The following is a 27,187-nucleotide window of genomic DNA, read 5'->3' on the forward strand; positions in this document are numbered from 1 at the left end:
CACCCCTGACAACCCCCAATTAACCCTAACCTAATCAGGCACCAATGACCATTTAACCTACTAACTAGTACGTCTTTGGACAAAGAGGAAAGCGGAGCACCCAGGGAAAACTCATGCATTCCCACGTGAAGGATGCACATTCTCCCTATAAAGGATGCTGGGATTGAACTCCAAACTCAGATGACCTGACCAGTTGCGCTAACCGCTATGCTACCCTGGCATGCGGTCTCAATGCCAAAGTAAGGATATAAATTTGTGTTGGGCTATAGGCAGGGTAGGTTCACTGAATTGATTACTGGTATGAAAGATGGTCTAAAGAGGAGAAATGGAATAAAATTGGCCTTTTGCACTCAAGCTTAGAGCACGATCTCATTAATTTTCAAAGATGAGTGGAGTTGATTGGTGTGGTAACTGTAAAGCTAACTGTAAACCACATAAGAACAGGATAGAAATAGGATGAATCATCTCACTTAGGAACGAGAGAGCCAAAGATATCTTCAGCTGAACAGAAAGTGCTAGCTGATTGGATATACAATTTAGTAGAAAACAAGGAGTTTCAGATGGAAGGTTGTTACTCAAGCTGAAGGCCTGTAATCAGTGATGCAATACAGGGTCAGTGTAGGCCCATTATTGAAAGGCCGCCTTTGGTCAGGGCCCACCATGAATGTTGCATCCGAGCTGTCCATATGATATACACGCCAGAGCAGTACAATATGGAGAATAAGCTGTTACCCATACAGCAGGCTGCCTCTCCACGCATCTTATGAACACAAAGGAACTGCAGAGACTAATACTGTTTGGCACTAGCAGCATTGCATGAGTTGCCAGTCAATGTTGAACTCAATGGAGGGCTCTCTTAGAGACTCCAGCTCTGAATTTTTCCCTCAGAGTTTACTCCCAAAGCCTTCCCCATGAGTGGATATAGCCGCAAGGCAACAGAGGTTTCAGTTCAGAGTTTTCCTTCTCCTAGATGATGAGCCCCATTTGCCCAAGGCGACTGGTTTTAAGGTGCCAGTAAACCCTCCTTTGGCCTTCCTCCTGTCAGTAGAAATAGTTCCACCAGGCTTAGTAGCTAAGCCACATGTGAAGGCCAGGAGTTCCACATGGTTGTCAGAAACTCCTGCTGTAACAACATTATATTTATTTGTGATATATATCAATGATTTGGGGAAGAATGCAGAGGGCGTAGTTAGAAACTTTGCAGGTGACACTAAAATAGGTGGTAAAGTGGACAATGAATGTATCTATCTAAAATTACAAGGGAATCTTGTTTAGATGAAGGGCTGAGGAAAGGCAAATGGAGTCTAATTCAGATAAATATGAGGAGTTGCATTTTGGAAAGTTAAATTCATGTAGGATATTCATAGTGAACAACAGGGCTTCAGGTAATGTACAACAATCGGAACTTGGATCCTCGTACATGGTTCACTGAAAGGGTGGTTAAGGGGTCTTTTGGCACACTGGCCTTGGTAAGTCAGGACATTTTGGCATAAAAGTTGGGGGATCATGGTGTAGTTATACAGGATGCCGGTGAGTATTGTGTTCAGTTTTTGTTGCCCTGCCGTAGGAAAGATTACAAGAAAGGTTATTAAACTGGCAAGAATGCAGAAATGGTTTTCAAGGATGTTACTAGGACTTGAGGAACTGAGTGAGAAAGTAGTTGGGCAGGCTAGGAATTTTTTTTCTTGGGCGTCTAGGAGGTGGAGAGGTGATCTTATGAAAAAAAAATCATGAGGGGAAAGCTTTAATGGGAACCCAGTGGAGAATATTTTCACCCAGAGAGTGGTCCATGGATTAAATGGATTGCCAGAGGAAGTGATTGAGGCAGGCACAATGACTTCTAAAAGACACTTGAACAGATGCATGGATTGGAAAAGTTCAGAAGGTCATTGGTAAATGGAACCAGTATGGATGGGGCATCTTTGTCAGCATGTACTAGTCGGGCCGAAGGGCCTGTTTCGCTGCTGCACAACTCTGACTGTGACCGAGGATGTTTATTCCAAGTAGAAATCGGTAATTTTTGAACAGTGAAGATACTGAGTGACATGGGCATTGGGAGAGAGTAGGACAGATAGAATACAATTGAATAACAGATTAGGCACAAACTGGTCTATAGCGTAAGGAGGCTTTTACTTATGTTTCAACTGTTACTGCTTTTAAAATGTCCTATCAAAAGTGGAGTTTGCAGTCCATTAACAATAACCTTTGAAAGCTGAAGAAACAAAATATTGAGGACTGGGATTAAGGAACTAGTTAAATAACTTCAATAGGTACATTTAATGTCAGAGAAATATATACAATATACATCCTGAAATTCTTTTTCTTCACAAGCATCCACAAAAACAGGAGTGCCCCAAAGAATAAATGAGAGTTAAAACATCAGAACCCTAAAGCCCCCCTCAGCTCCCCTTCCCACACACAAGCAGTGACCACCACCCACCCTCACCAGCAAAAAAAACATCAGCACCATCCAGCAAGCATTAATAAAGACACAGTTTGCAGTACTGAAGATTTTCAGCTGTAACAATTAGAAATACAGATATAGTGTGTAATGGAAAAGTGAATGCATTTGGTGTATATTGTGTATTTAATACTGAAGTAATATTCAAAATATATTGTCTGATTAAGCATTCTTTGTTGTTTTCATAATGCATTGCATGTTATATGTAAGAGTACGTGAATTAGTTAAGTCATGGTGCTGCCATGTGTTAAGTGCACTAGATTTTTTAAAAATAAAGTACATGTTTTCCTGGGCTCCTGTCTTTTTGCTTTCAATTAGTTTAATGCTTTGGAGTTACAAAACACAACAATGATGAGGAATTTAAATTAATGTGAGATGACTACTACGTGTTGAAGCGCAGCACAACTTTTGAGCTAAAAAGAAAAACAAAAATTGTAACACACATTCTTCAGAAAGGAAGAAACATTCACGTTTAAAATAAAAGGCAGAAAATGGAAGAGTTCATAGGTTCATTAATAGTGACTATCAGGTGATAACAATCATTAAAATGAACAGAAATAGCAGGCGATATCTGAAAGATTGGCACACAACGGATAACTAGCTCATGTATACTGAGTTAATTGAGCAGTACTTTAAAGCAATTGGAATAGCCAATGAGAAACAGGTACCAGTTTTACTGAGTGCAGTGGGTGGAACAGCATACAGTTTGCTTTGGAGTGACCAGCCAAAAAGATCTTTGCTGCTTTTGTGAAGGTAATGCAGCAATATTTAGAACTGAATGCATTGCTAATTGCAGAATGCTTTAGGATTCATCAACGGAACCAAAAAGAAGGGTAATCCATTTCAGCATACATGGCTGAATTGAAGTGGTCTGAGCATTGTCAGTTTAATGATGAACTTAACAATACACTGTGAGATAGTTTAGTATGTGGAATATTACAAAAAATACATTATAAATGGCTCCTAACTGAAGCACACCTTACATGTAAAAGAGCAGTTGAAATTGCTGTATCAATGGAAACAGCAGACTGGCACAGTACAGTCCAGGAATGAAAGTGAGCATAAACAGCATTGAATCATCTAAGGAGAAACTGGCCTGGCTGAACAAATTGTGCAATTGTTGGGGTAGGGACTCAGATAGCAAATTAATGCAGGTTTCAAGGTGAAACTTGTAGAAAATGCAAAAAAATAGATCACATACAAACAGCATGTTGGGCAGACAAAAATAAATGGGCTGCACAGGGAAGAGAAAAATATAAAAAGGCAAGTTGTTCCAAAATGAACACTAATCTGCATGCTGTTGATGAGAGTGATGCAGGTCTGAGTAGCTTTGAGATTGACAGTGTGAAAACTAACAATAGACAAGCAATATGGCATACACAAGTGAATGGCAATTAATAAAATGAAATTGGATACTGGCTTAGCTGTTTGTTATTCCATAGATACCAGGAAATTATATGTCAGTATATAGTCTGACATCAGTTGTGGTAAAGTTATTGAAAAGTATCCCAAGAGACCAGAAATATAAATATTTGGATAAATATGGACTGATTAAGAATAGTTAGCATGGCTTTGTGCATGGTTTGTCACATCTAACCACTCTTATGAGAGTTTTTTGAGGAAGTTACCAGGAAAGTGGATGAAAGCAAGGCAGTGGATGTAGTCTACATGGACTTTAACAAGGTCCCACACGGGAAGCTGGACAAGAAGGTTCAGTCACTCGGCATACAGAATGAGGTAGCCAATTGGATTAGACATCGGCTTTGTGTTAGGAGCCAGAGTGGTCATAGAGGGTTGCCTCTCTGACTGGAAGTCTAGGCTGCAGGGATTGTTGCTGGGTCATTTGTGGTTTGGCATCTATATCAATGATCTGGATGATAATGTGGTTAACTGGATCAGTAAATTTACAGATGACGCCCAAGATTGGTTGTTCAGTAGACAGTGAGGAAGGCTTGTAGAGGGATCTGTATCAACTGGAAAAATGGACTGGAAAATAGCAGATGGAATTTAATGCAGACAAGTGCAAGGTTTTGCACTTCAGTAGGACCAACCAGGGCTGGTCTTGAATGGTAGGGCACTGAGGAGTGTGGTGGAACAAAGGGATATGGGAATGCAGGTACATCATTTGTTGAAAAGAAAGCTTTTAGCAAATTGGCAAAATCTATTGAGTACATTAGATGGGATCTTATAATGATTTTGAATAAGATTTTGGTGAGGCCTAATTTGGAGTATTGTTGCTCAGTTCTAGGGGAAAGATGTAAACAAGGTTGAAAGAGTGCAGAGAAAATTTACAAAGATGTTGCTGGTCTGGAGGACCTGAGTTAAAAGGAAAGATTGAACAGGTTAGGATTGCATTGTTTAGAATGTAGAAGATTGAACAAAGATTTGATAGAGGTATACAAAATTATGAGCAGTATAGATAGGGTAAATGCAAGAAGGCTTTTTCCAACTAGAGATTATGGGTTAAGGGTGAAAGGTGAAAAGGTTAAGGGGCACAGGAGTGCAAATTTTCATTCAGAGGGTCGTGAGAGTGTGGAATGAGCTGCCAGCACAAGTGGTCCAATTTCAACGTTTAAGAGAAGTTTAGATAGGTACATGGATAGTAGGGATATAGAACGCTATGATCCTAGTGCAGGGCATTGGGAGTAGGCAGTTGAAATTGTTTTCAGTATGGACTAGATGGGCCAAAGGGCCTGTTTCTGTGCTGTACTTCTCTGTAACTCAATAAAGATACTTACCTGAAGCCTGCAGGTATCAAACTAATAACTTTACTGCAGAAAAGACGACAACTGTGGGAATGACATTTGTAATAGTGAAATACAACAACCAACAAGCACCATTGGGCTTGTATCTGGTAAAAACAGGAGGGCCAGAAATGTGGGTGTGTGATTGGCTAAAACAACTACATCTTGATTGGAGATCCATCTACTATTTGCATGCCACAACCCCTACAATAAAATAAACTGAAAGAAATTAAGGACTGGATAATGCCACAAGTATCTCCATGTACCTCGCCAACAGTTTCTCAACTGAAGTGTCGATGCCAGCCTCTGTGCCTCTGGTTGGAAAGCATCTTGGACGAAAGAAGAACTATTATGTTCCGAGGGATTGTGAAAGTGACAAAAGCAGTGGTCCGACTATAACAGCTTTTGGAGGCAACATATCTGATAAAGCTTCTGACGTGTTATTCAGGCAGCAACTTGCAAAATCTGACTTGGTTTTAAGCTGGAAGAGAGTTTAAAGAGCTTCAGAAAAGTTGCATGCTTTCAGCTTTCGTGAGTATAAGGTGTTACGAATGTACCACAACTCTGAGGGGCCAAAGGGTACAAAGTAGCCCCCTCCTTTTTGAGAATCACAAGATTGCTATTAATTCGGGTCTGGGACCCAGGAAATGAGAGAGAATCCTCAAGGTTTTGGAATGTGTCCTGGCCTCAGCAAGACAAAGCCACGGATAACGGCCATTGTCTCTTGGAGACGGAATTGTGTATTGAGTACTGTACTATTCATTGTAGCCCTCGGGGATGACCAGAGTGGGCTGGTTGAGGGATTGCATCATCCCAACCTGATTGACATCTGAGATCCCGTGAGTAAGGATAAAAGAGGGTCTAGGGAACAACCCCTTAAGACGCACCAGGAGAAACGCTAGAAATCCCGTGACAGCATTTAATAGCGACAGCCAGTGGGGGGCTCACGTGTGTCCTTTCCCTTTGCCTGGGATTGGGGCCTTACCAGGGAAGAACGACGGCTTAGCTAAAGGAGAGGGCACAAGTGACCGGCCACACCAACGGAACTCTCGAAGGATTGAAATCATAAAAAGGAAAAGCTGGCAAGTTTCTAAAAATCGCTCTCTTGACTCCAACCAAAGGCTGCAGCCTGAATGAACTGAGTGACTTTTATATTTCCATCGGACAATACATTACCCCCAGACAAAGATAGAGCTTATTTCTTATTGATTATTATTATACCCGCACTTTTAGATTTAGTATTGACAACGTATATTTGTATGTTTGCATTGATATTATTTTTGTGTATTTTTACTAATAAATACCGTCAAAAATAGTACCATCAGACTTCAACGGACCTCTCTATCTTCGCTGGTAAGTGACCCAGTTACGGGGTTCGTAACAAAAGAACCAGAATCTACTCTGCATGCATTAAGGTTATTGCATGAACTTCAAGTGGTAGACAGAAACAGCTTGTAAAAATAATGTAAAGACCACAGTCCAGCTGGATAAATGGAAGACCAAAAAAAAACCAAAGGAGTCTATGGAGATATGAAAACTGTTTGCCAAATGATGTGGATGAGGACACCAAGAAGAGAGATCAGATCGTAAAGGCATCAACGTTAGGATTAGTAAGAGAATACACCAGTGAACTAAATGGACCTTATCAAGATCAAGATGCACAAACTAGAAGAAGAAAGACATCCAGAGTTGTTGGAACCACTTCCTGCAGTGAGTCAACTCCTAAAACCACCACAGAGGAGGCCCCAGAACCCGAGATTGTTTTCACAGCCACAAGTCTCTCCTGATATGCCGAGAGACCTCCCTTGTCAGTGAAAATGTTATCTCAAGAGCAGGAAATCCTCTACAGTGATTAAGTCTTCAGGCCTGAATGTGACCATTTATGATTTACTATGCTTGGATGTCTGTGTAGTACTGTGATGCATTCTATACAGAGTTGGAGTTTACAGCTAAGTAGGGAGGAGTGTTGTGTGTATTTAATAGTTCAATAATATTTGAGCAATATTGTAAATATATTGTTTGAGTAAGCATTCTTTGTTGTTTACATCATGATTTCAGGTTGCTTAAAGAAAAACAAAAACAAACCACATGTTTTCATGGGCTCCTGGCTTTTTGCTTTCAGTTAGTTTAATGTTTTGGAGTTACAAAACATAGGAGTGTAAGTACCAAAATATGTAAAGAAAAATCAATTGGCAAGATATGCCCACAAAGTGTTATGCTGAAATTTAATGGATTTTTATCTTAAAGATTCTTTTGCCACGGTTTTAAGACCATAAGACATAGGAGCAGAATTAGGCCATTTGGCCCAACGAGTCTACTCCGCCATTCAATCATGTTTGATCATCTTTTATGTCTCTTCAGCCCCACTCCCCAACCTTCTCCCCATAACCTATTAAACTAATCAAGAACCTATCAATCTCTGCTGTATATACACCCAATGATCTGGCCTCTACATCTGTTTTAAGCGGACGCTCGCACCTCTTATCCTGGGCTGTGCCCTCTTGACCTAGGCTCCCCCAACATGGGAAACAGCCTTTCCACATTTATCCTGTCTAGGCCTTTAAACATTCAAAAGATTTCAATGAGATTCCCCTGCATCCTTCTAAATTCCAGCGATTACAGGCCCAGAGCCATAGTATGACAAACAGAATTCCTCAAATAATAACCCTTTCATACCCCAGATCATCCTTGTGAGCTTCCTCTGAACCCTCTCCAATGCCAGCACGTATTTTCTTAAATGAGGAGCCCAAAATTGTTCACAATACTCAAGGTGAGGCCTCACCAGTGCCCGATAAAGCCCCTGCATCACATCCCTGCTCTTATATTCTAGACCTCTTGAATTGAATGCCAACATTGCATTTGCCTTCCTCACCACCAACTCAATCTGCAGGTTAAAACTTTAAGGGTGTTCTGCACAAGGACTCCCAAGTCTTTGTATCTCAGATTTTTGGATTTTCTCCCCGTTTAGAAAATATTCTGCACATTTATTTCTTCTACCAAAGCCATGACAGTGCACTTTCCAATATTTTATTTTATTTGCCACTTTCTTGCCCATTCTCCTAATCTGTCTGTCTTTCTGCAGCCTTCCTGTTTCCTCAACATTACCTGCCCCTCCACCAATCTTCATATCATCTGCAAATGTGGCAACAAAACCATCTATTTCATCTAAATCATTGATATACAGCATAAAAAGTAATCCCAGTGATGCTTTGAACACCACTGAGAACAGACTTCCATTTGAATTGTTTAATTACATACTGTATTATAAATTACTCCCTCTCACTATTCTACACAATGTAGAAGCATTAAATTTCACATGTCCTAACAGCTACACAAGCTCAAGATTGCAAGCAGCAGTGCAATGGATATGCAACCAGAATAACCTTTTACCTGTTCTTAAGTTCCAGTGCCACCTCTGCAGTATAATTACTGAGAAACATAAAGAAAAATGTTAATAAGTAGCAATTGAATTGTAATGTTAAATTATTGAAATCTCATTTTAAAATGGCTTTCCAAAATGTGTTACGCTTTCCACTGGAAGAATGTTGAATACATTAAAAAAACGTTAAGAAAGAATATATTTGAAGAGTAATGAATGGGAGTTAGTGTATTTTGTATTGTGAAGTCATTAAGTCAAGTGCATTTTTATATCTCAAAGTTTTAAAAACAACTTATAAAGTTGTCAAGGGCTAGGGAAACTGTTAATAAGCCAAGTCTGAAGGAAGCATCAGGCAAGAACTGTATACGTTATACACACCCACGAGTTGTACACTTTGGTCCAGAGGAACATTCTTTTGTTTAGTGGTATTCATGTGTATGATTGGATGTCTTTTCTTTTCTTTCTAAATCTTTTATTAATATTAGTAATATGGACAGAATACAGATGATATATTGATAAAGAAATTACCAACATACACATTCCATTACATATGAAAAAAAACATACATAATAGTTACAATATAAATGAGTTTACCAAGACATAAGCCATAAGATATATGTATGGACATAGTAAATCTAAATATTTCATAATGTATAATATAAAAAAAACAGAAAAAAGAAAGAAAAAAAAACAAAAAAAAATTTATATAATGCAGAACTAGCTAATCTAATCTAATAACTATAACTAATAAGTAATATAAAAGAAAAAAAAACAAAAAAAAGAGAAGGAAAAAAAAAGCGGGCTGTTTATAATATCTCACAAAAATAAATATTCATCAATGCCGTCACTTCCGGTCCTCTCAAAATACATAAGCTAAAAGCTGGGAAATCAAATGAACTTGGCACAGGGTCACATTACATCATATGAAAATGTTGAATAAATGGTCTCCATAACTTTTCAAATTTAATAGAAGTCTCAAAAGTACCACTTCTAATTTTTTCCAAATTTAAACATAACATAGTTTGAGAGAAACAATTAAATACAGTGGGAGGATCAATTTCTTTCCAATTCAACAATATAGATCTTCTAGCCATCAGAGTTAGAAATGCAATCATTCGACGGGCTGAAGAAGATAAATGCAGTGAGTCTAACATTGGTAAACCAAAAATTGCGGTAATAGGATGAGGTTGTAAATCGATATTCAAAACCGCAGAAATAATATCAAAAATGTCTTTCCAATATTTCTCCAAAAATGAACACGACCAAAACATGTGAGTTAAAGACGCAATTTCAGAATGACATCTATCACAAATAGGACTTATATGAGAGTAAAAATGAGCTAATTTATCCTTGGACATATGGGCCCTATGTACGACCTTAAATTGTATTAGTGAATGTTTGGCACATAACGATGATGTATTAACTAATTGAAGAATTCTATCCCAATTCTCACTAGAAATACTAAAACTAAGCTCTCTTTCCCAATCCTGTTTAGTCTTATAAAGAGGCTCTGAACGTATCTTCATAATTATATTATAAAGTTTTGAAATAAGCCCTTTTTGAAAAGGGTCTAATTCAAATAAACTCTCCAAAGTATCTGAAGGCACAAAATTTGAAAACGTAGAGAGTACAGAACTTTAAAAATATCTAATCTGTAAATATCTAAAAAAATGAAATCTCGGCAAGTTATATTTGTTGGATAATTGTTCAAAAGACATGAAACAATTATCTAAAAATAAATCAGAAAATCTTAGTAATCCCTTAGTTTTCCAAGCCGATTAAGCTTGATCTATAATGGAAGGGTGAAAAAAAACAATTAGATACAATAGGACTATTTAAAACGAATTGAGTCAACGCAAAAAATCTCCAAAATTGAAACCATATACGCAATGTATGTTTAACTATCGGGTTGTCAATTCGTTTCGGCAATTTAGAAAGAGCAAAAAGGAGAGAAGTCCCTAAAATAGAACCCAAAGCATAAGCTGATACCGATTTAGTTTCTAAACTCACCCAGCAAGGGCCAAAAGATCCACCCCCATCTTTCAACCAGCATAACAAATATCTAATATTAACTGCCCAATAGTAAAATCTGAAATTAGGTAATGCTAACCCGCCTTCCTTTTTTGTCTTCTGTAAATATGTTTTACCTAACCTGGGATTTTTATTCTGCCATATATATGAAGAAATTTTAGAGTCAACATTAGTAAAAAAAGATTTCGGGATAAAAATTGGTATCGCTTGAAAAATATATAAAAACTTAGGTAAAATAACCATCTTAATAGCATTAATCCTACCTATTAGGGATAAAGACAAAGGTGACCACTTAGTAAACAAACCTGTACTCTGATCAATTAAGGGTAAAAAATAAAATCTAAATAAATCTTTATGGTTTTTTGTGATTTTGATCCCTAAATAAGTAAAAAACTCATTAACTAATTTAAAAGGTAAATTTCCATAAATTGGGACCCGTTTATTCAATGGAAACAATTCACTTTTATTAAGATTTAACTTATACCCAGAAAACTCACTAAATTGAGCCAATAATGATAAAACTGCTGGAATGGATTTCTCCGGGTTAGAAATGAATAGTAATAAATCATCTGCATACAAAGATAACTTATGAATATCTGTCCCACGATTAATACCCAAAATATCCTGTGATTGTCTGATGGCAATTGCCAAAGGTTCTAAGGCAATGTTAAATAGTAATGGACTAAGAGGACATCCCTGTCTAGTGCCCCGAAATAGGCGAAAAAAGGGAGATCTTTGATTATTGGTAAACACTGAGGCTACTGGAGTATGATAAATCAATTTAATCCATGATATAAATATCGGACTAAAATTAAACTTCTCCAACACATTAAATAAGTAAGGCCATTCAACTCTGTCAAATGCTTTCTCCGCATCTAATGAAATCACGCATTCTGAAGTATCATGTGAGGGAGTATAAACAATATTCAACAATCTCCTAATGTTAAAAAAAGAATAACGATTTTTAATAAAGCCAGTTTGATCATCTGAAATAATTTTGGGTAATACCTTCTCCAATCTAGATGCCAGTAACTTGGAAAAAATCTTGGAGTCTACATTCAATAAAGATATAGGTCTATAAGAAGCACAATTAGTAGGGTCTTTATCTTTCTTCAATATTAGAGAAATGGAAGCTCTATAAAAAGATTGTGGCAAATTCCCTAATCTAATGGCTTCCTCAAAAACCTTACCTAACCAAGGGGAAAGAGTAGCGGAAAAAATTTTTAAAAATTCAACTGTATAACCATCTGGACCCGGTGCTTTCCCAGAATTCATTGAGGAAATAGCCCCCTTAATTTCTACATCCGTAATAGGAGTATCCAATATCAAAAGATCATCAGATGATAACCTTGGAAAATTTAATTTTCCAAGAAAATCAGACATGGTATTATAATCTTGAGGAAATTCAGATTGATACAGGGAGGTATAGAAATCTTGAAATGCCTTATTTATCTCATCATGATTAACTGTCAGATTCCCATTCTGCTGACCAATCTTAGTGATTTGACGTTTAACCAGAGCATTCTTCAATTGACTAGCTAACAGTTTACCAGATTTATCACTATGTATATAAAAATCAGATTTAGTTTTCATTAATTGATTTTCAATCGAGGATGTAAGTAATAAACTATGTTCCATTTGAAGTTCAACCCTTTGTTTGTAAAGCTCCTTACTAGGAGCAATCGAATATTTCTTATCAATCTCTTTAATTTTATCAACCAATAAAAGAGTTTCCATCTTGATACGTTTCCTCAAACCAACAGAATAAGAAATAATCTGTCCACGTATATAAGCTTTAAAAGTGTCCCAAAGTGTTCCGCAGGAAATATCATCTGTAGAATTAGTTGAGAAGAAGAAGTCGATCTGCTCCTCCATAAATTTTATAAAGTCAGAGTCTTGCAACAAGGTAGAGTCAAATCGCCATTGTCTAGCATTAGAAGCTGTATCCGTAAATTTCATAGAAAGTAATAACGGAGCATGATCAGAGATAGCTATAATATCATAGTTACAACCGATTACCAATGGAATAAAACAAGAGTCTACAAAAAAATAATCAATTCTTGAATAAGAGAGATAAACATGTGAGAAAAAAGAAAACTCTTTGTCATTAGGATACCGGAATCTCCAAATATCAAAAACTCCATTGTCAGTCAAAAAAGAGTTAGTACAAGTGGCCGACTTATTAGGTAAAGTCTGAATAGATAAAGATTTATCCATCAGAGGATTTAAACAACAATTAAAGTCACCACCCATTATTAACTTATATTCGTTTAGATTGGGTAAAGAAGTAAATAAAGACTTAAAAAAGTCAGGACAATCCACATTTGGAGCATAAACATTAACCAAAGCAACCTTTTTATTACAAAGTAAACCCGTAATTAACAAAAATCTGCCATTCGGATCCGAAAAAATATCATGTTGAACAAATGAAATAGAGGAGTCAATAAAAATTGAAACTCCTTTTACTTTAGCATTCGAATTTGCGTGATACTGTTGACCCTGCCAAAATCTAAAAAAACGAAATTTGTCCTCCCTCCTCACATGAGTTTCTTGTACAAAAATGATATGAGCATTAAGTCTTTGGAATACTTTGAAAATCTTCTTTCATTTAATTGGATGATTTAAACCATTAGTATTCCAAGACACAAAATTAATGGTCTGAGCCATAATTCTATAATCAACCCTTTGATATAGAAAGGGTTAACCAACTTATAAACTCATGCACCCGGAAGAGGAACAAAAGTAGTGAGAAGACCCGGAAGTGACGACAACACAGACATATTTGAAGTTCTAAAACAGCCCGAATAAAAAAACTAACACAAACTGGTACAAAAAAATAGAATTAGAAAACAGACCATCCCCCCACCCCCCGAGAAAAAGAGAAAAAGCCAAAATATGACTTAAAAAGAGAAAAAGACTAATCCTACCCCCATGTCAGCTGAAGAACACTCCATATAAAAAGGATATATATAAAAGAATCACCCCAACTTTAAAAATAAAATCGCTATAATAAAAACCATATTTCTGTATAGTTAGTTGTAAAAAGAATAAAAATATAATCACTAAAAAACAATTATAACTCGGGCTCTGGCCCAGACAAAACAAAAAATATTTAAGCTAAGATAAGCGATGCATTGTACGGAAGAAACGCGAAAAATATAAACATAATGCCATCTTAAGCAAAACCAAAAATCTTTTCCAAAAAACCACCATCTTAATCAAGGAAAAATTTACCTTCAAAGAATTAAAAATGTAACTTCGAAGGAACAAAGTTAATCGACAAGTATGTAGTTAAATGATTAAAGTGTATAAGGCAAAACAATTAATATGACGAAAACACACTTTAACTTAAGTATAAAGTATAGGATGAACCTACACCAATAACCAGATTTTAATTCTGGTTTAAGAGATCGAGAACCATCCTACACGATCAGAATCGTTCATTTATTAAAGACTGGTGTCTGTAGCAGTAGGGAAGTTCTCCTCCAGATATTTTCTCGCTTCTGAAGTTGAAATGAAAACTTGTCGTGGAGCATTCGACGGAGAGATTCGAAGCTTCGCAGGGTATAGAAGCGCAGGTTTCAGATTTTTCTCATAACATTCAGCCATCAAGGGTTTAAAAAGAAGCCTTCTTTTTAAAAGATCTGGACTAAAATCTTCGATCAGGCGGAAGCAAAAATCTTTGATTTTAATCATTCCTACCCGACGAGCTACTCTTATAACTTGTTCTTTGTCATGTACATAATGGAACCGGACAATTACCACCGAAGGTTTGTCTGTAACACTCGGTGATCGACGCCGAATTCTATGTGCCCGATCCAATAAAGGGGGGTTATTCGGGAAAACCGTCGGAAACGCTTCTTTTAAAAGTTGAGCAAAATATTTCGAAGGGTCATCTTTTTCTATGCCGTCTGGAAGACCAAGTATACGTACGTTCTGTCTTCTGGACCGATTCTCAAAATCGTCACTCTTGGCTTTAAGGGCTTCCATCAGCTTAATGGTCGAAATTAAATCCTGTTGCAGTTTTCCAATAGTCAAATCTCGCTTCCGAGCTTCTTCTTGCAGAGACGCAATAAGAGCTTGTTGCTGTTTAATTACTAAATCCGTCTTAACCATATACTCTTGAAAAGCCTTTATATCTTCTTTAAAAAATTGTTGTAGTTCAGCAAATTTTTTATCCAAAACCTCCATAAACAATTCAAAAGTTAATTGTGTTTTCCGTTACCGTTACTGCTTTTTTCCGTTACCGTTCGGATTACGTCCGGGATCCCGTCCCTTAGACCTGAGAGACATTTCTGTTTGCATATCTTCAAAAGTTCACAACAAACTCTTGGCAGTAAATCCAAAAAAAAAGAATAAAGAAACTTTCGGTATAGGTAAAAATAAGCTGAATAAGGGTGATCAAAGGTTAAAAAAAGTAAAGGTTATGGAGCGAATCCAAAACGGTACTCACTGCATGAGCGTCTCCAGCTGACCTCGATTGGATGTCAATAAACTGAACTCCTATAAGTAAGTCCTATAGCTCACACATATTTGATGAGCACAATTAAGTAGTAGCTGCCACCATGGCAGACAGCAGTCAACATGTTCGCACTGCAAATGAAAATCTGTTTGTTAGATGTGTTTAGAAACATTGGCGGAATTCTTCTCCCAGAAGTTAAGCTAAACTTGTAATGACGCAAAGGTAGAATGTAAGCAACATTGCACAAACACGAGATAAGCTGCCAGATGCTGAAAATCTAGATCAACACACGCAAGATGCTGGAGAGGAACAAGCGGTCAATGTTTCAGGCTGAGACCCTTCATCAGAACACTTATTTATCTCCTCAAGGGATCTCACTGTTCTTTCTCTCAGATTCATCTTTGGAGCTGTAGTGTTCATCCAAATATCATTTTAAAACACCTCATCACAAAGGACAGCTCAGTCTGGTGATGTTTTAAAACCCGTACATTTTCAGGTGATTGGTGTAAATATCAAGTCCATAAAATACAGGGTGGAAAAGTATAGTTTCGTCTGCCTGTACCCTCATCCTCTGTTCCAGCAAAGATCACCAGAAGCATAACGGAGTGGCACCTCATCTTCCATCTGGATAGTTGGAGCCTTCAGGACTTCATATTAAAAGTCAACAACTATATGCAAATCTTGTTTCATGTAAACCTGGTCAGTTCTGCTGTAAAAAGTTATTCTCTTTTTTTTTCTCCACAGACATTTGCTGAGCATTTCCAACATCGTCCCTTTGGTTCTGAAACCATTTTACAATTAAATAAATAAATTGCCTTCATTAATTGATCAGCTGAATAATTTGGTAAACAGCATATCACATATTTTCTTTCCTCTAGCACCCCACTTCCCCAAATCATATCTGCATCTCCAAGCAAACCACAACCTTGTCATTGGGTTTGGAGGCTTACATGTCTCAATGATCCAGAGAGCTATGTTGACTGAAGTCAGGGCTTTATACATTAGCTCCTGATATGGTCACTCATGCCAAACAGGTCAAAGGGTAGAGGCCAGACTAAGTGGTCCAGCAGTCTTTCAGGTTCGGGGGTTCAGCTCAGGGTGGACAACCCTGACTGGTAAAATAAAACAGTTAGAGAAACAGCAATGGAGAATCCTTGTACACCTGAGTACGACAGTACAGGTATTCCTGAGTCTCCACCAGGGACTTGTATGACCAATAGTAGAGAAAAACAAGAGTGCCAGAGATGGAGGGCCTTCATCGTTGTCCTAAATGCCAATAGTGTAATGGGCAGTAAGTAAGCAATCATATCTGCAACTTAGAACTTTTTCTTCTACCTCCCCCACCCCATGGCTGAGATATCCCAAAATTTCAACATTTACTGTTTTTAAGTCGGACTGGGATTGGAGGTATTGCTGTCCTGCTTGAACTCACTGGATCAATTGAACAAAGCTTCAGAGCACCTTCGACATCATGGATATGAGAGGGTAGGGGGTGATCATCTGTATCAAGCATTCTTAGGTGACTGTTCAGGAAGTACAGAGCAAACATTTACTGGGTGCTCTTACAAAGCCGGATCAGGAATTCAATGGTCATCTTATGGTTCTTAAGATTTGTCTTTGTTTCTTACAGCTGCTGCTGATATTGCAAGGCTTGGCCTGTATCCCAACAGAGAGATGATCAAAGGTCAAAGTGAAATGTTTGTTTTATTGTCGAAGTATGCATTTACAACTCTGATATTAGTCTTCTCCAGATAGCCATGAAATAACAGAAGGACGTGGGGAACAGTTGAAATAAAAGACAGCAACACCCTTCCCATCAAAACGAAAAAGAAACAAAACTTACAAACCTCAAAAATCCTCCACCCCTTCCCCATAGAAAAAGCAGTAACAATAGCATCAAATCCACCACACCCTCACGCACAGAAAAAAGCAGCAACAATAAGTCCCCAACCCACTCACTTGCAAAAAAGAGCAGCGACAATAGCAACTAATCCCTCAACCCCCACATAAACAAAAAATTAACAGATCACCCACCCGCCAAAAGAAAGAAAACACCGAAAACTGAAGCAAACTAATATAACATACAGTTCAACAATCATACGAGTCTCAGAATATCAAAAACATCTTTCTGTCAGGAGAGGAGAGCGGCTGCATGAACTCAGTTCTTCCGTAAAGGGTGACCGCCACATCAGATCTGAATGCCGCCAACCTAGCTGCTGCGCCGGTGGTCTCCGTTGAAAGTGATTACTGACCCATCCACATTCATCTCGATGCTTCAATTTTCCTTGCCGCTTGAGATGGAGCCATTCATGACCCCATGCACCGTCATTGGTCTTCTCCACGCATCAGCTCATGTTCTCAGTCCTTTTCAGGTCCCCATCTCTGATCTTCTCCTCAAGGCAGCTCTCCGGACACAGCACAGTAGAGCCCTAGATCCTTCAATCAAGTTCCAAACTGTATGTCACAGGCTCCAATGGTTTCCATAAGAGAAGACAAAAAGAACAAACAGAAGGCACAGAAAATTTCAACTAATTGAACAGATTGGCTATCTTGAAGATGTTGCCCGAGGAATCATTGTTCTTTGGTGTCATCTTGACCAGAAAAAAAGACCACCCTTTGGCATTGTGCAAGATTTCCCCAAAGCCACACTCAATCTTAAAGCTTGAACCAGTTGCTGAAAGAGTTCTTATAATCCAAGTTACCCTCACTTGATAAAGTGCTTGAATAGTTTAGGTGTTCCAGATAAGGCATTAAAAAGAGTTATTCCAGTCCTAGGAGCAGGTTATATTCAGCCACGGATTTTACAGCAGTTCTGTTCATCTTCTGCTCCTGGAGTGATAGAACAATCTAACAATTTTAGTCGTTTAAATTCTAAAATTCAGAGAGAAGATTATTTGCGCTAATTCCTAATTGATCAGACCAGAGTCAGGAATAGCAGTGAGCAACACCACAAAAATCCAAAATCACTCAACTTTACTTCCTTTGCCATAATTCTTAGCTGAAAATAAGAATTGAAAATAATTTTTGCTTCTGCCCTCCATACAGGTTCCACTTCAAAAAATTTACAAAATAATTTCTTAAATAAATTCATATTTTATTAGGTGCATATACATCTTCTAAAAATGACTAGATATACTTAAGAAAACAGTAATAATCCAAAAGTAGATTTTTTTTTAAAAAGGACTATAATCCTATTACAGGACAACATGTGGGATGAACATTGTTCACTAGGGAGAATCATTTGATTAATCAACAGTCTTTAGTATCTGGCTACCATGTAATGCACAACCATGATGATTTAAGTCAGATAAAATATTCTGGATACAGAACCAGAGTGAAATTATTATTTTTGTTCTCAATATCCCTTTCAATTCAATGCAACATCCATATTAAAACAGAAATTGTGAATTAGAGAGATAAATAATTGGACTGAAATAGATCTAATGGAATAATATTCACTACATGATGTAAAAACAGATAACAGAATCATCGCTCTTAATGAAATATGCACATCCCTTCCAACTCCTTGTCTGTCCTCAGTGCAGTGACGTTGCCCTGCATACTAATTAAAGCCACAGTCTAAACGGTTTGAAGTTCTGAAGGGAGCCTTTGGTAATTACCTGTATATTCCAAAATAATGGAATTGCTTCTCTCATGTCATTTCAATTTTCATAATAAAATCAGCTTCAAAACACATCATGATTGTTGTTCTAAAAAGTCCAAGATATATAGTGGGAGACTTAAAATTGCAGTTTAAAACTATATCAGTTACTTTACTGTAAAAATAAGTTTAGAAATAAATACTTTTTTTAAACTTTCACTTCACCAGATATACTTTTTTTGGACTTCCCAATATATAGTTTTATTTGAACAAGTTCTAATAGTTTTGTAATTTTCATTCTATGCTAATTCATCAGAATGAAATAGCTGAAAATCAATTGTGTTCACCAATTATCTCACTTTTGAATGAAAATTTAATGTTATGATGCAAAACTGCATAGAAATGAAATTAATTCTACTTTCCTATTTACATGTTGTGTATTTAATGATGTATCTCAATACAAGACCATAATTGTAAATTGTTATTTGACAGCTTAAATTGTACTAAAACACTGTTAAAATCCAAAGATTGTGTACTTTGATCATTACAGACACTCTGCTGAACAACTATTTGGTTGAACTATCCATTTCAGATATGACTAATATATTTCAGAATGTTTCCATTATTTAATGACTTGTTTACTCTGGAGAGCAAGATAAAAAGCAGTAAAGGCTACTACTCTGGATTATTCCTAAACCGCAAAAGAATAATTTCCATTTTTGGTTTGAAATAAATAGAATCATTATAAAAATTGTTTGCTTCTACACAATTCAAATGCACTTTCAGTGGTAAAATCAGTTTCCACAGTGATGTATTGAGACCTCTGTGATTCTGTTTTCATGCGCTGCGATCAGCTAGATCCATATTTGTTCCAAAAAGATTCACCAGTTGCTCCTCATAATTTGCAATATTCCTTTTCATAATTTCCATACAGGGACCGAGCAGTCTCTCAAATGCTTGAACATCCATAACTGTAAAAAAGGTATAAAAACATTGTGAAAGGAAAAGGTAATACACGTTCAATTTAAAGGTTTAGTTGTTGACATGTTCACATGGCAGTAGAATATAAACATGAGAAATTCTGCAGAAGCAACACACACAAAATGCTGGGAGAACTCAGCAGGTCAGGCAGCATCTACAGAAATGAGCAAACAATGTTTTGGGCAGATACCTGTCTTCATGACTGGGAAGTAAAGGGGAAGACAACAGAATAAAAAGGTGGATGAGGGGAAGGAGGCTATCTAGAAGTCAGGTGGGTGGGAAAGGTAAAAGACTGAAGAAGGAGGAATCTGATAGAAGAGAATGGACCATAGGAGAAAGGGAAGAAGGAGGGGACCCGAGGTGGGAGGGGGTGTGTGGAAAGAGTGATAAGCAGGTGAGAGGAGGCAAAAGGCCAGAGTGGGGGATAGAGAAAGAGGGGAGGACAAGGAATTTTTTTAAACCGGAAGGAGAAATCGATATATAATACATAATTTGTACCATTTAAAGTGTTAGCCCACAGATCAAAGTAGACTCACCTGTATATTTTGAAACAAAAACCTACCTACTCTAATTTGTACACAGATATATTGCACAGGATTGAAGGTGGAACACGAATTCAATTATCTATATTGAATAAGCTTTGAAACAAGTTACCATTTAATATACTCCTGCAATTGAGGGTAGAAAGAATAATTTCCCATGAATTTTTTATCCATGTTTGATTTGAAAAAAGTTAGCAGCTGCTTCCTTATCCTGCTCCTACCAGAGGCTAACACTTGTCCCTTGGGTCTGACACTTAGTGGCCATTTTATAAGGTACACGAGATACCTATTAAAATGGTCACTGAACATACTTTTGTATGTTTGTGGCCATCCATTGCGAAGTTCAATGTGCTGTATGCTCAGAGATGCTCCGCGGCACACCACTCATGTAATGTGTCACCTTCCTGTCAGCTTGAACCAGTCTGACCATTCTCCTCTGACCACTTTCATTAACAAGGCATTTTTACCAACAGAATTCCCACTCATTGGATGGGCTTTTTTGGTTTATTTTGCACCATTCTCTAAAGACTGTGAAAAAAAGCCCAGGCGATCAGCAGTTTTTGAGATACTCAAACCACTCTATCTGGCACCAACAATCATTCCACAGTCAAAAATCACTTCAATCATATTTCTTCCCCATTCTGATGAACAGCAATGGAATATCTGCATACTTTTAAGCATTGAGTTGCTACCACATGACTGCTGATTAAATATTTGCTTTTATAAGGTGTACCTAATAAAGTGGCCACTGGGTGTACACATGAAAAGGAGCAACCACGAAGTACACTGCAGATGCTGGGGTCAAAGCAACACGTACAACACGCTGGAGGAACTCAGCAGGTCGGGCAGCATCCGTTGAAACGAGCAGTCAACGTTTCGGGCCAAGACCCTTTGTCAGGACTGAAGAGGGAGGGGGGTAGGGGTCCTATAAAAAAGGTGGGGGGAGGGTGGGAAGGAGAAGGCTGGTAGGTGCCAGGTGAAAAACCAATCAGAGGAAAGATCAAGGGGTAGGGAAGGGGAAGCAGGGAGGGGATAGGCAGGAAAGGTGAAGAAGGAGTGTAAGGAAAGCACTATCGATAGTAGAAGAAGGCAGAATCATGAGAGAGGTGATAGACAGCTGGATGTGTCCATACTGGCCTCCTCTACTGCCATGATGAGGCCAAACTCAGGTCAGTGGAGTAACACCTCATATACCATCTGGGTAGTCTCCAGTCCCTTGGTATGAACATCGAATTCTCCAACTTCCGGTAATTCCCTCCCTCTCCATACCCCCATCCCAGTTTCACTCTGCCTCCTCCTCCAGCTGCCTATCACCTCCCTCATGGTTCTGCCTCCTTCTACTACCCATAGTGCTTTCCCCTTACATTCCTGCTTCACCTTTCCTGCCTATCCCCTCCCTGCTTCCCCTCTCCCACCCCTTGATCTTTCCTCTTATTGGTTTTTCACCTGACACCTACCAGCCTTCTCCTTCCCACCCTCTCCCCACCTTTTTTACAGGGCCCCTGCCCCCTCCCTCTTCAGTCCTGTTGAAGGGCCTCAGCCCAAAACGTTGACTGCTCGTTTCCACGGATGCTGCCCGACCTGCTGAGTTCCTCCAATGTGTTGCACATGTTGCTGCAAAGAAGCAAGTTTCCCCAGGCACCCCAAATTTGCCTGTGCGCTCTCATGGGACCAATAGCTTTCCAGCATATTTTCAAAAGGTTGTTTCAAAGCTAAGGGAGTAATTGAGTGGCCAGCTTTCATTGCAATTCTATCTATCTGACTGTCTACCTGTGATGAAAGATCACAAATCAACAGAATGCACCGTGATTCCAATTTCCAAATGAGCCCAGATGGTTATTTGCCACTGCCAGCATCTCAAATACCTGATTTTTGAAATCCACATGTGTATTTTCTAATGAGAGAGAGATGGAGAGAGTATTGTTCAACCTAATGTCAGCATTCAATAAAATTGACTGGAATTCCAAATCAATTACATTTTCTCCACACAATTATTTTATTTGTTTTGCTTGATTCCCTTAACTATTGAAAGTTCTTCATGCAAAGCTTTGTCAAACATTGAGCATTCACATTTCTCTGGAATGGAGCATTTCAAATATAGTGGAAAAATAAAATCTTCTCATTCCTAAAGGGCTAAACACAATCCAAGGCTGTGGCCCAAGTCATACATATTTCAGCCATAAGACATCAGAGCAGAATTAGGGCATCCGGCCCATTGTGTCTGCTCTGTCTCTTCATCATGGCTGATCCAAATTGCTCTCAGCCAGTGGGAACTACTTAACACCCTGCTTATTAAAATGGGCAAAGATTTCTAACATTTCTTATCATTAGAGGTTTATATGCATTACAACCTATTTGTCTTCAACATCAAGTCTCCTGAATTGTAGGAATTGCCACAGTTAAGAATTGAAATAATTCAGATTGAGATGGTAAAAAAAATCAATTTTGAATGGAATAGAATAAATTACAAATCCAAAGTGAAGTAAGTAAACCAGATCCAAAAAATTCAAACACGAGGAAATCTGCAGATGCTGGAAATTCAAGCAACACACACAAAATGCTGGTGGAATGCAGCAGGCCAGGCAGCATCTATAGGAAGAAGTACTGTCGACGTTTCGGGCCAAGACGCTTCGTCAGGACTAACGAAGGGTCTCGGCCCGAAACGTTGACAGCGCTTCTTCCTATAGACACTGCCTGGCCTGCTGCGTTCCACCATCATTTAGTGTGTGGTCCAAAAAATTTCAGCTAATATACTAGCTTTTCCTTCATTATAGTATCCTATATTCAAGTACTTTTAGAAAGCAGTTGCCAAGAACAAAGATTGATTTCCAGTAAAATTCATGTTGGCAGGTCTTGCAAATCCTAAGAGATCCAATTCAGGCAGTACAAGATTAGTAAATTAGCATTAATTTGTTGAAGATTAAAAGCACATCTAATCGACTGTATCCTAGGTAGAAAGATTATAGTTCATCAGAATGCAATGGGACTGCATTTGTCAATATAATGAACAAGAAACATTAATAACACTTTTACTTTTCAGATGTCCTTGATCTGAGCTTTCTTTTTGGCTTTATGGTATTTTACATGGGTGTTAAGAAAACATTTTATTTTAAATATACAAACCCATTTTACTACATTTTTACATCATCCTATGTCAGTGTGTCACATGCCTAAGTCAGCTATTTTAGTACTGCATCATATTCCCAAAACACCCTTTGCCAGTGTCATTAATTATAGAATAATTTCTTGATTCTTGCAATACCAAAGAATTAACTTGGGCCATCACAGAATGGTCCATCATAAAGTTACTGGGAACACTGTCACAAAAGTCAGAATTTGATCATCATTGGCATGAAGTTAGTTAGCGCACCCTTAGTCACATCTGCTTGATTCTACTTCATAAGGGAAGAAATATTTCATAGATTCGTTTCTTAAACTCCCGGTTCTTAAAATTACAAACCAGATTTGAAATGCAGAAATTTAAAATACTAATTTTGCATTGAAGATATTTACATTCTTATAGCAAAAAATAAACAGGTTATTGAATACTTTAACTTCAAACCCCAATCCCCCACCCAAATTAATTTTAATTTAATGCTAATTTTAAAAGGCATTACTCTTCATAAGTAAGTAGTAATCACATTACACCAACAATGTAAATGAGTTAAAATACATCTTCTGAGCAAATTATTGAGATGAAACTGATTATAATTAAAAGTATTGGATTCAAGCACTATATAAAATTGGATATTAAAGTACATGAAGGTAGTATTATCAGACTGGACAATGAAAATGACAAAGAGCACGGCTTGTTAAAATGACACGCAACCAAGCAGCTCCAGAAGGCCATAACAGACAAAGTGTAGGTGTTCTGGAAAATGGTTGTCTAGTCTATATTTGGTTTCTCCAATGCAGGAGAATCTACTTTGTGAGCCTAGAATGAAGTAGACCAGGTTGGAAGAGGTGTAATCTCAAACCTAAAGGGATTGTTTAGGTCTCTGGGTGGTACCAGGGAGTTCTAAATTCGACCATACTACCCTTTGGGTTCAAAAAGTTACACTTAATTTCTTAATTAGACTTACTAGGTACTATCTAATATTAATGAAGCTTGTAAACTGTCCTGTGATGGAGATAGGGTTAAATAGTCAGGTTGCTGGGCTATGTGGCTTGTTAGGACACAAGGGTGAGTTCCGCACTGTATCACTAAATAAAATAAATAAAAAATAACGCCTACCCTTTGACAGCCCATTGTAATTTTAAAGACCAATAATGTTGTAGCCACCTATCCAGCTGAGAGTCCCATCCTGGACTGAGTGAGTATGCCAGGTTTTGTATTATCCTTTGAACTGTAAATGCATCTTCTCCAAAGCCTTTATATCCTTCTTGTAACATGGAGACTAGAATTATGCATGATATTTCAACAGTGGTATATCCAATATACTGTATACAGCATAACATCTGAGGAAACACATCTTGATTATATTTCAGTAAGCTTCAAGCCTGTTACATGCTAACCAAAAATTTCCTTATGCCATTGTGAACAGCATCAGAGGTCATCCCACCACAAAGAAAAACATTTTTAAATGCCTACTAAACCGAAAAAAAAACTTTACCTAGACATTTCACGCTTCCCGCAGCAAATGCAGAGGCTGCACGTGGTTGATTTGCTACCAAAGCAAGTTCTCCAAAATACTGTCCCCTTGAACAACGTGCTATTTCCACTCCATCATCTGCCTCAGGTTTAGACTGTATTGAAAGAGAACAAAGAGGAAGTGATTACAAAACAAATACAAATTTGGTACATTAGTAATTATACATTGAAACAAAAACAAAAAAAAAGCAGTTGGAGCAATATTTAGGCAAGTAAGTACATTCATTAATCAAAGTCACCATACAAATACTTAGAGAAAACTGAAGAAATGCAACAGAATTTATGAAAAACTATACATAAGCGAAGACTTACAAACAACCAAAGTGCAAAAGATGACAAATTGTGCAAATTAAAAATAAATAAATAATCCTGAGGACATGAATTGTAGAGTGAAAGGGAGTCTGTAGGTTGTGGAATCAGTTAAGTGAAATTATCTTTTGTCGGTTCAGGAGTCTGATGGTTGAAGGGTATTAACTGTTCTTGAACCTAATAGTGTAGGACCCAAGGCTCCTGTATCTCCTGCCCAATGGTAGTAGTGAGATATAAGCACAGTCTGAATAGTGGGGCAGCTGATGATAGATGCTGCTTTCTTGTGGCAGCGCTCCTTGTTAATGTGGTCAGTGGTGGGGAGGGTTTTGCCTGTGATAGTCTAGATTGTTCCACCAATTTCAGCAGACCTTTTCATTCCTAGGCATTGGTGTTTCCATGACAAGCCGTGATGCAACCAGTTAGGATAATCTCCACTGTGCATCGATACAAGTTTGTTGAAGTTTTAGGTGACAGAACAATTCTATGAAAACCACTAGGTAAGTAGAGGTGTTGTGTCTTCTCTGTGATGGCACTTATATTCTGGTACCAAGACAGATCTTCTGATATGACAATGTCAAGGAATTTAAAGTTAGGTAACACCCTGTCAAAACAGTACAAATGAACGATTCCTCAGATGACATCTTTCAGATAGCCAATCTCTTCTATTATTTCACTTTTTCTGCACCTTCGGCTTATTCTTTTTCTCTGGATTGTACTTTGGAAACTGTTGGAATCTGTGATGTGCAGTGTGGCATTTGATCAAATAATGTAGCATTCTGCCATCCCCAGAGAGGTCCGCAATCATGAGCTGCCTTGTGGAGAAGATGGCAATCGACTCCATTTCGAAGTGACGACGGAGATAGAATGCGGTGGAAGTCAGATGCAGTGGAGGCCATGGGTCGATGGTGGTTGGTGGCATTCAGAAGGCTATATGCCATTGGCATGATGGCTGCTCTTCACAGAAGGACTGAGTTCGAGCAGCCGCTCTCCTCAATTTTGATGGGGAGGGGATGTTTTTGAAATTCTAAGGATTATTGGACTATAGTTTATATTGCTCTCTTTGTTTTCTGTGTTTTCTTTCTTGTTGCTGGTTGGCAGTTTTTGATGTTCTAGCTACCCTTTTCCAACTGAGTGATCTGTTAGCTTTTATGCAGGGGAGGGGTTTGGGACCTGATGATCTCACTGCCATTCTTCACGCACAAGATCTCTTAGTTTTTTTGTATGAGGGAGGGATGGGGGTATAGGGTTTCAGAATGTTCTTTATCCTTTTCATGTGGGGGGGGTTGATATCTATTTTTTCCAATGACTTCCCATGGTTTTTCAGTACTTCATGACTATCTGGAGAAGATGAATATCAGTTGTATTGTACATGCTACAATAAAATGGATCTTTATCAAAGAATGCTTAAAAGTTCAAACAACTCAAAGTAAATTTATTATCAAAGTACCTATAAGTTACCAAAATCTTGAGATTTGTTTACTTGCAGACTGAAGCGTTTACTTGCAAAGAACAATTGAATTTATGCAAAACTATAGGTAAACAAAGACTGACAACCAATCTGCAAATGAAGACACACTGTGCGAAAAAAAAGACTGAGAACATCAGTTGTAAAGAGTCTGTAGGTTGCAGAATCAGGTCAAAGCAGAAGTGATTAAAGTCATCCAGGTCAGAACCAGAGCCTGTTGGTTATAGAGTAATGACTGTTCCTGAACCTGTTGGTGTGGTTTCTGCAACTCCTGCCCAATGCTAGCTTTAAGAAGAAGGCACGCCTGTATGGTAGATATCTTTGATGATGGATGCTGCTTTCTTGTGGCAGCACTCCACGTAAATGTGCTTAATGACAGGGAGTGCTGTGTATTGGTAAGGTACTCTACTCTAAAACTCCGAACTTTCTGAAGGTGGGACTGGCTTGCATGACACCCAATATTTTCCAATTTCAGAATTCCAGTACCTGCTACGTGCTTAACTGCAAATTTTGTTGAAAATTAACTCAGTTTAAAACGTCACTGCAGAGGATCACCCCAAG

General features: G+C 38.0%; 1 protein-coding gene across 1 annotated transcript in view; it reads right to left on the bottom strand.

Moving 5' to 3' along the window:
• Window positions 1–16,762: 16,762 nt before the first annotated feature.
• LOC132403801 (cAMP-dependent protein kinase type II-beta regulatory subunit-like) overlaps window positions 16,763–27,187 on the bottom strand; it is a 110,038-nt gene continuing 99,613 nt past the window's right edge. Inside the window, exons 10-11 of the mRNA XM_059987495.1 lie at window positions 24,815–24,947; window positions 16,763–19,649 (exon numbers count right to left, since the gene is read on the bottom strand). Of these exons, the coding sequence (XP_059843478.1) occupies window positions 19,516–19,649; window positions 24,815–24,947 (267 nt within the window). The 3' untranslated portion in view covers window positions 16,763–19,515. The remainder of the gene's footprint in view (window positions 19,650–24,814; window positions 24,948–27,187) is intronic.

This window comes from Hypanus sabinus, chromosome 13 (assembly GCF_030144855.1).
Source record: "Hypanus sabinus isolate sHypSab1 chromosome 13, sHypSab1.hap1, whole genome shotgun sequence".
Taxonomy (NCBI): domain Eukaryota; kingdom Metazoa; phylum Chordata; class Chondrichthyes; order Myliobatiformes; family Dasyatidae; genus Hypanus; species Hypanus sabinus.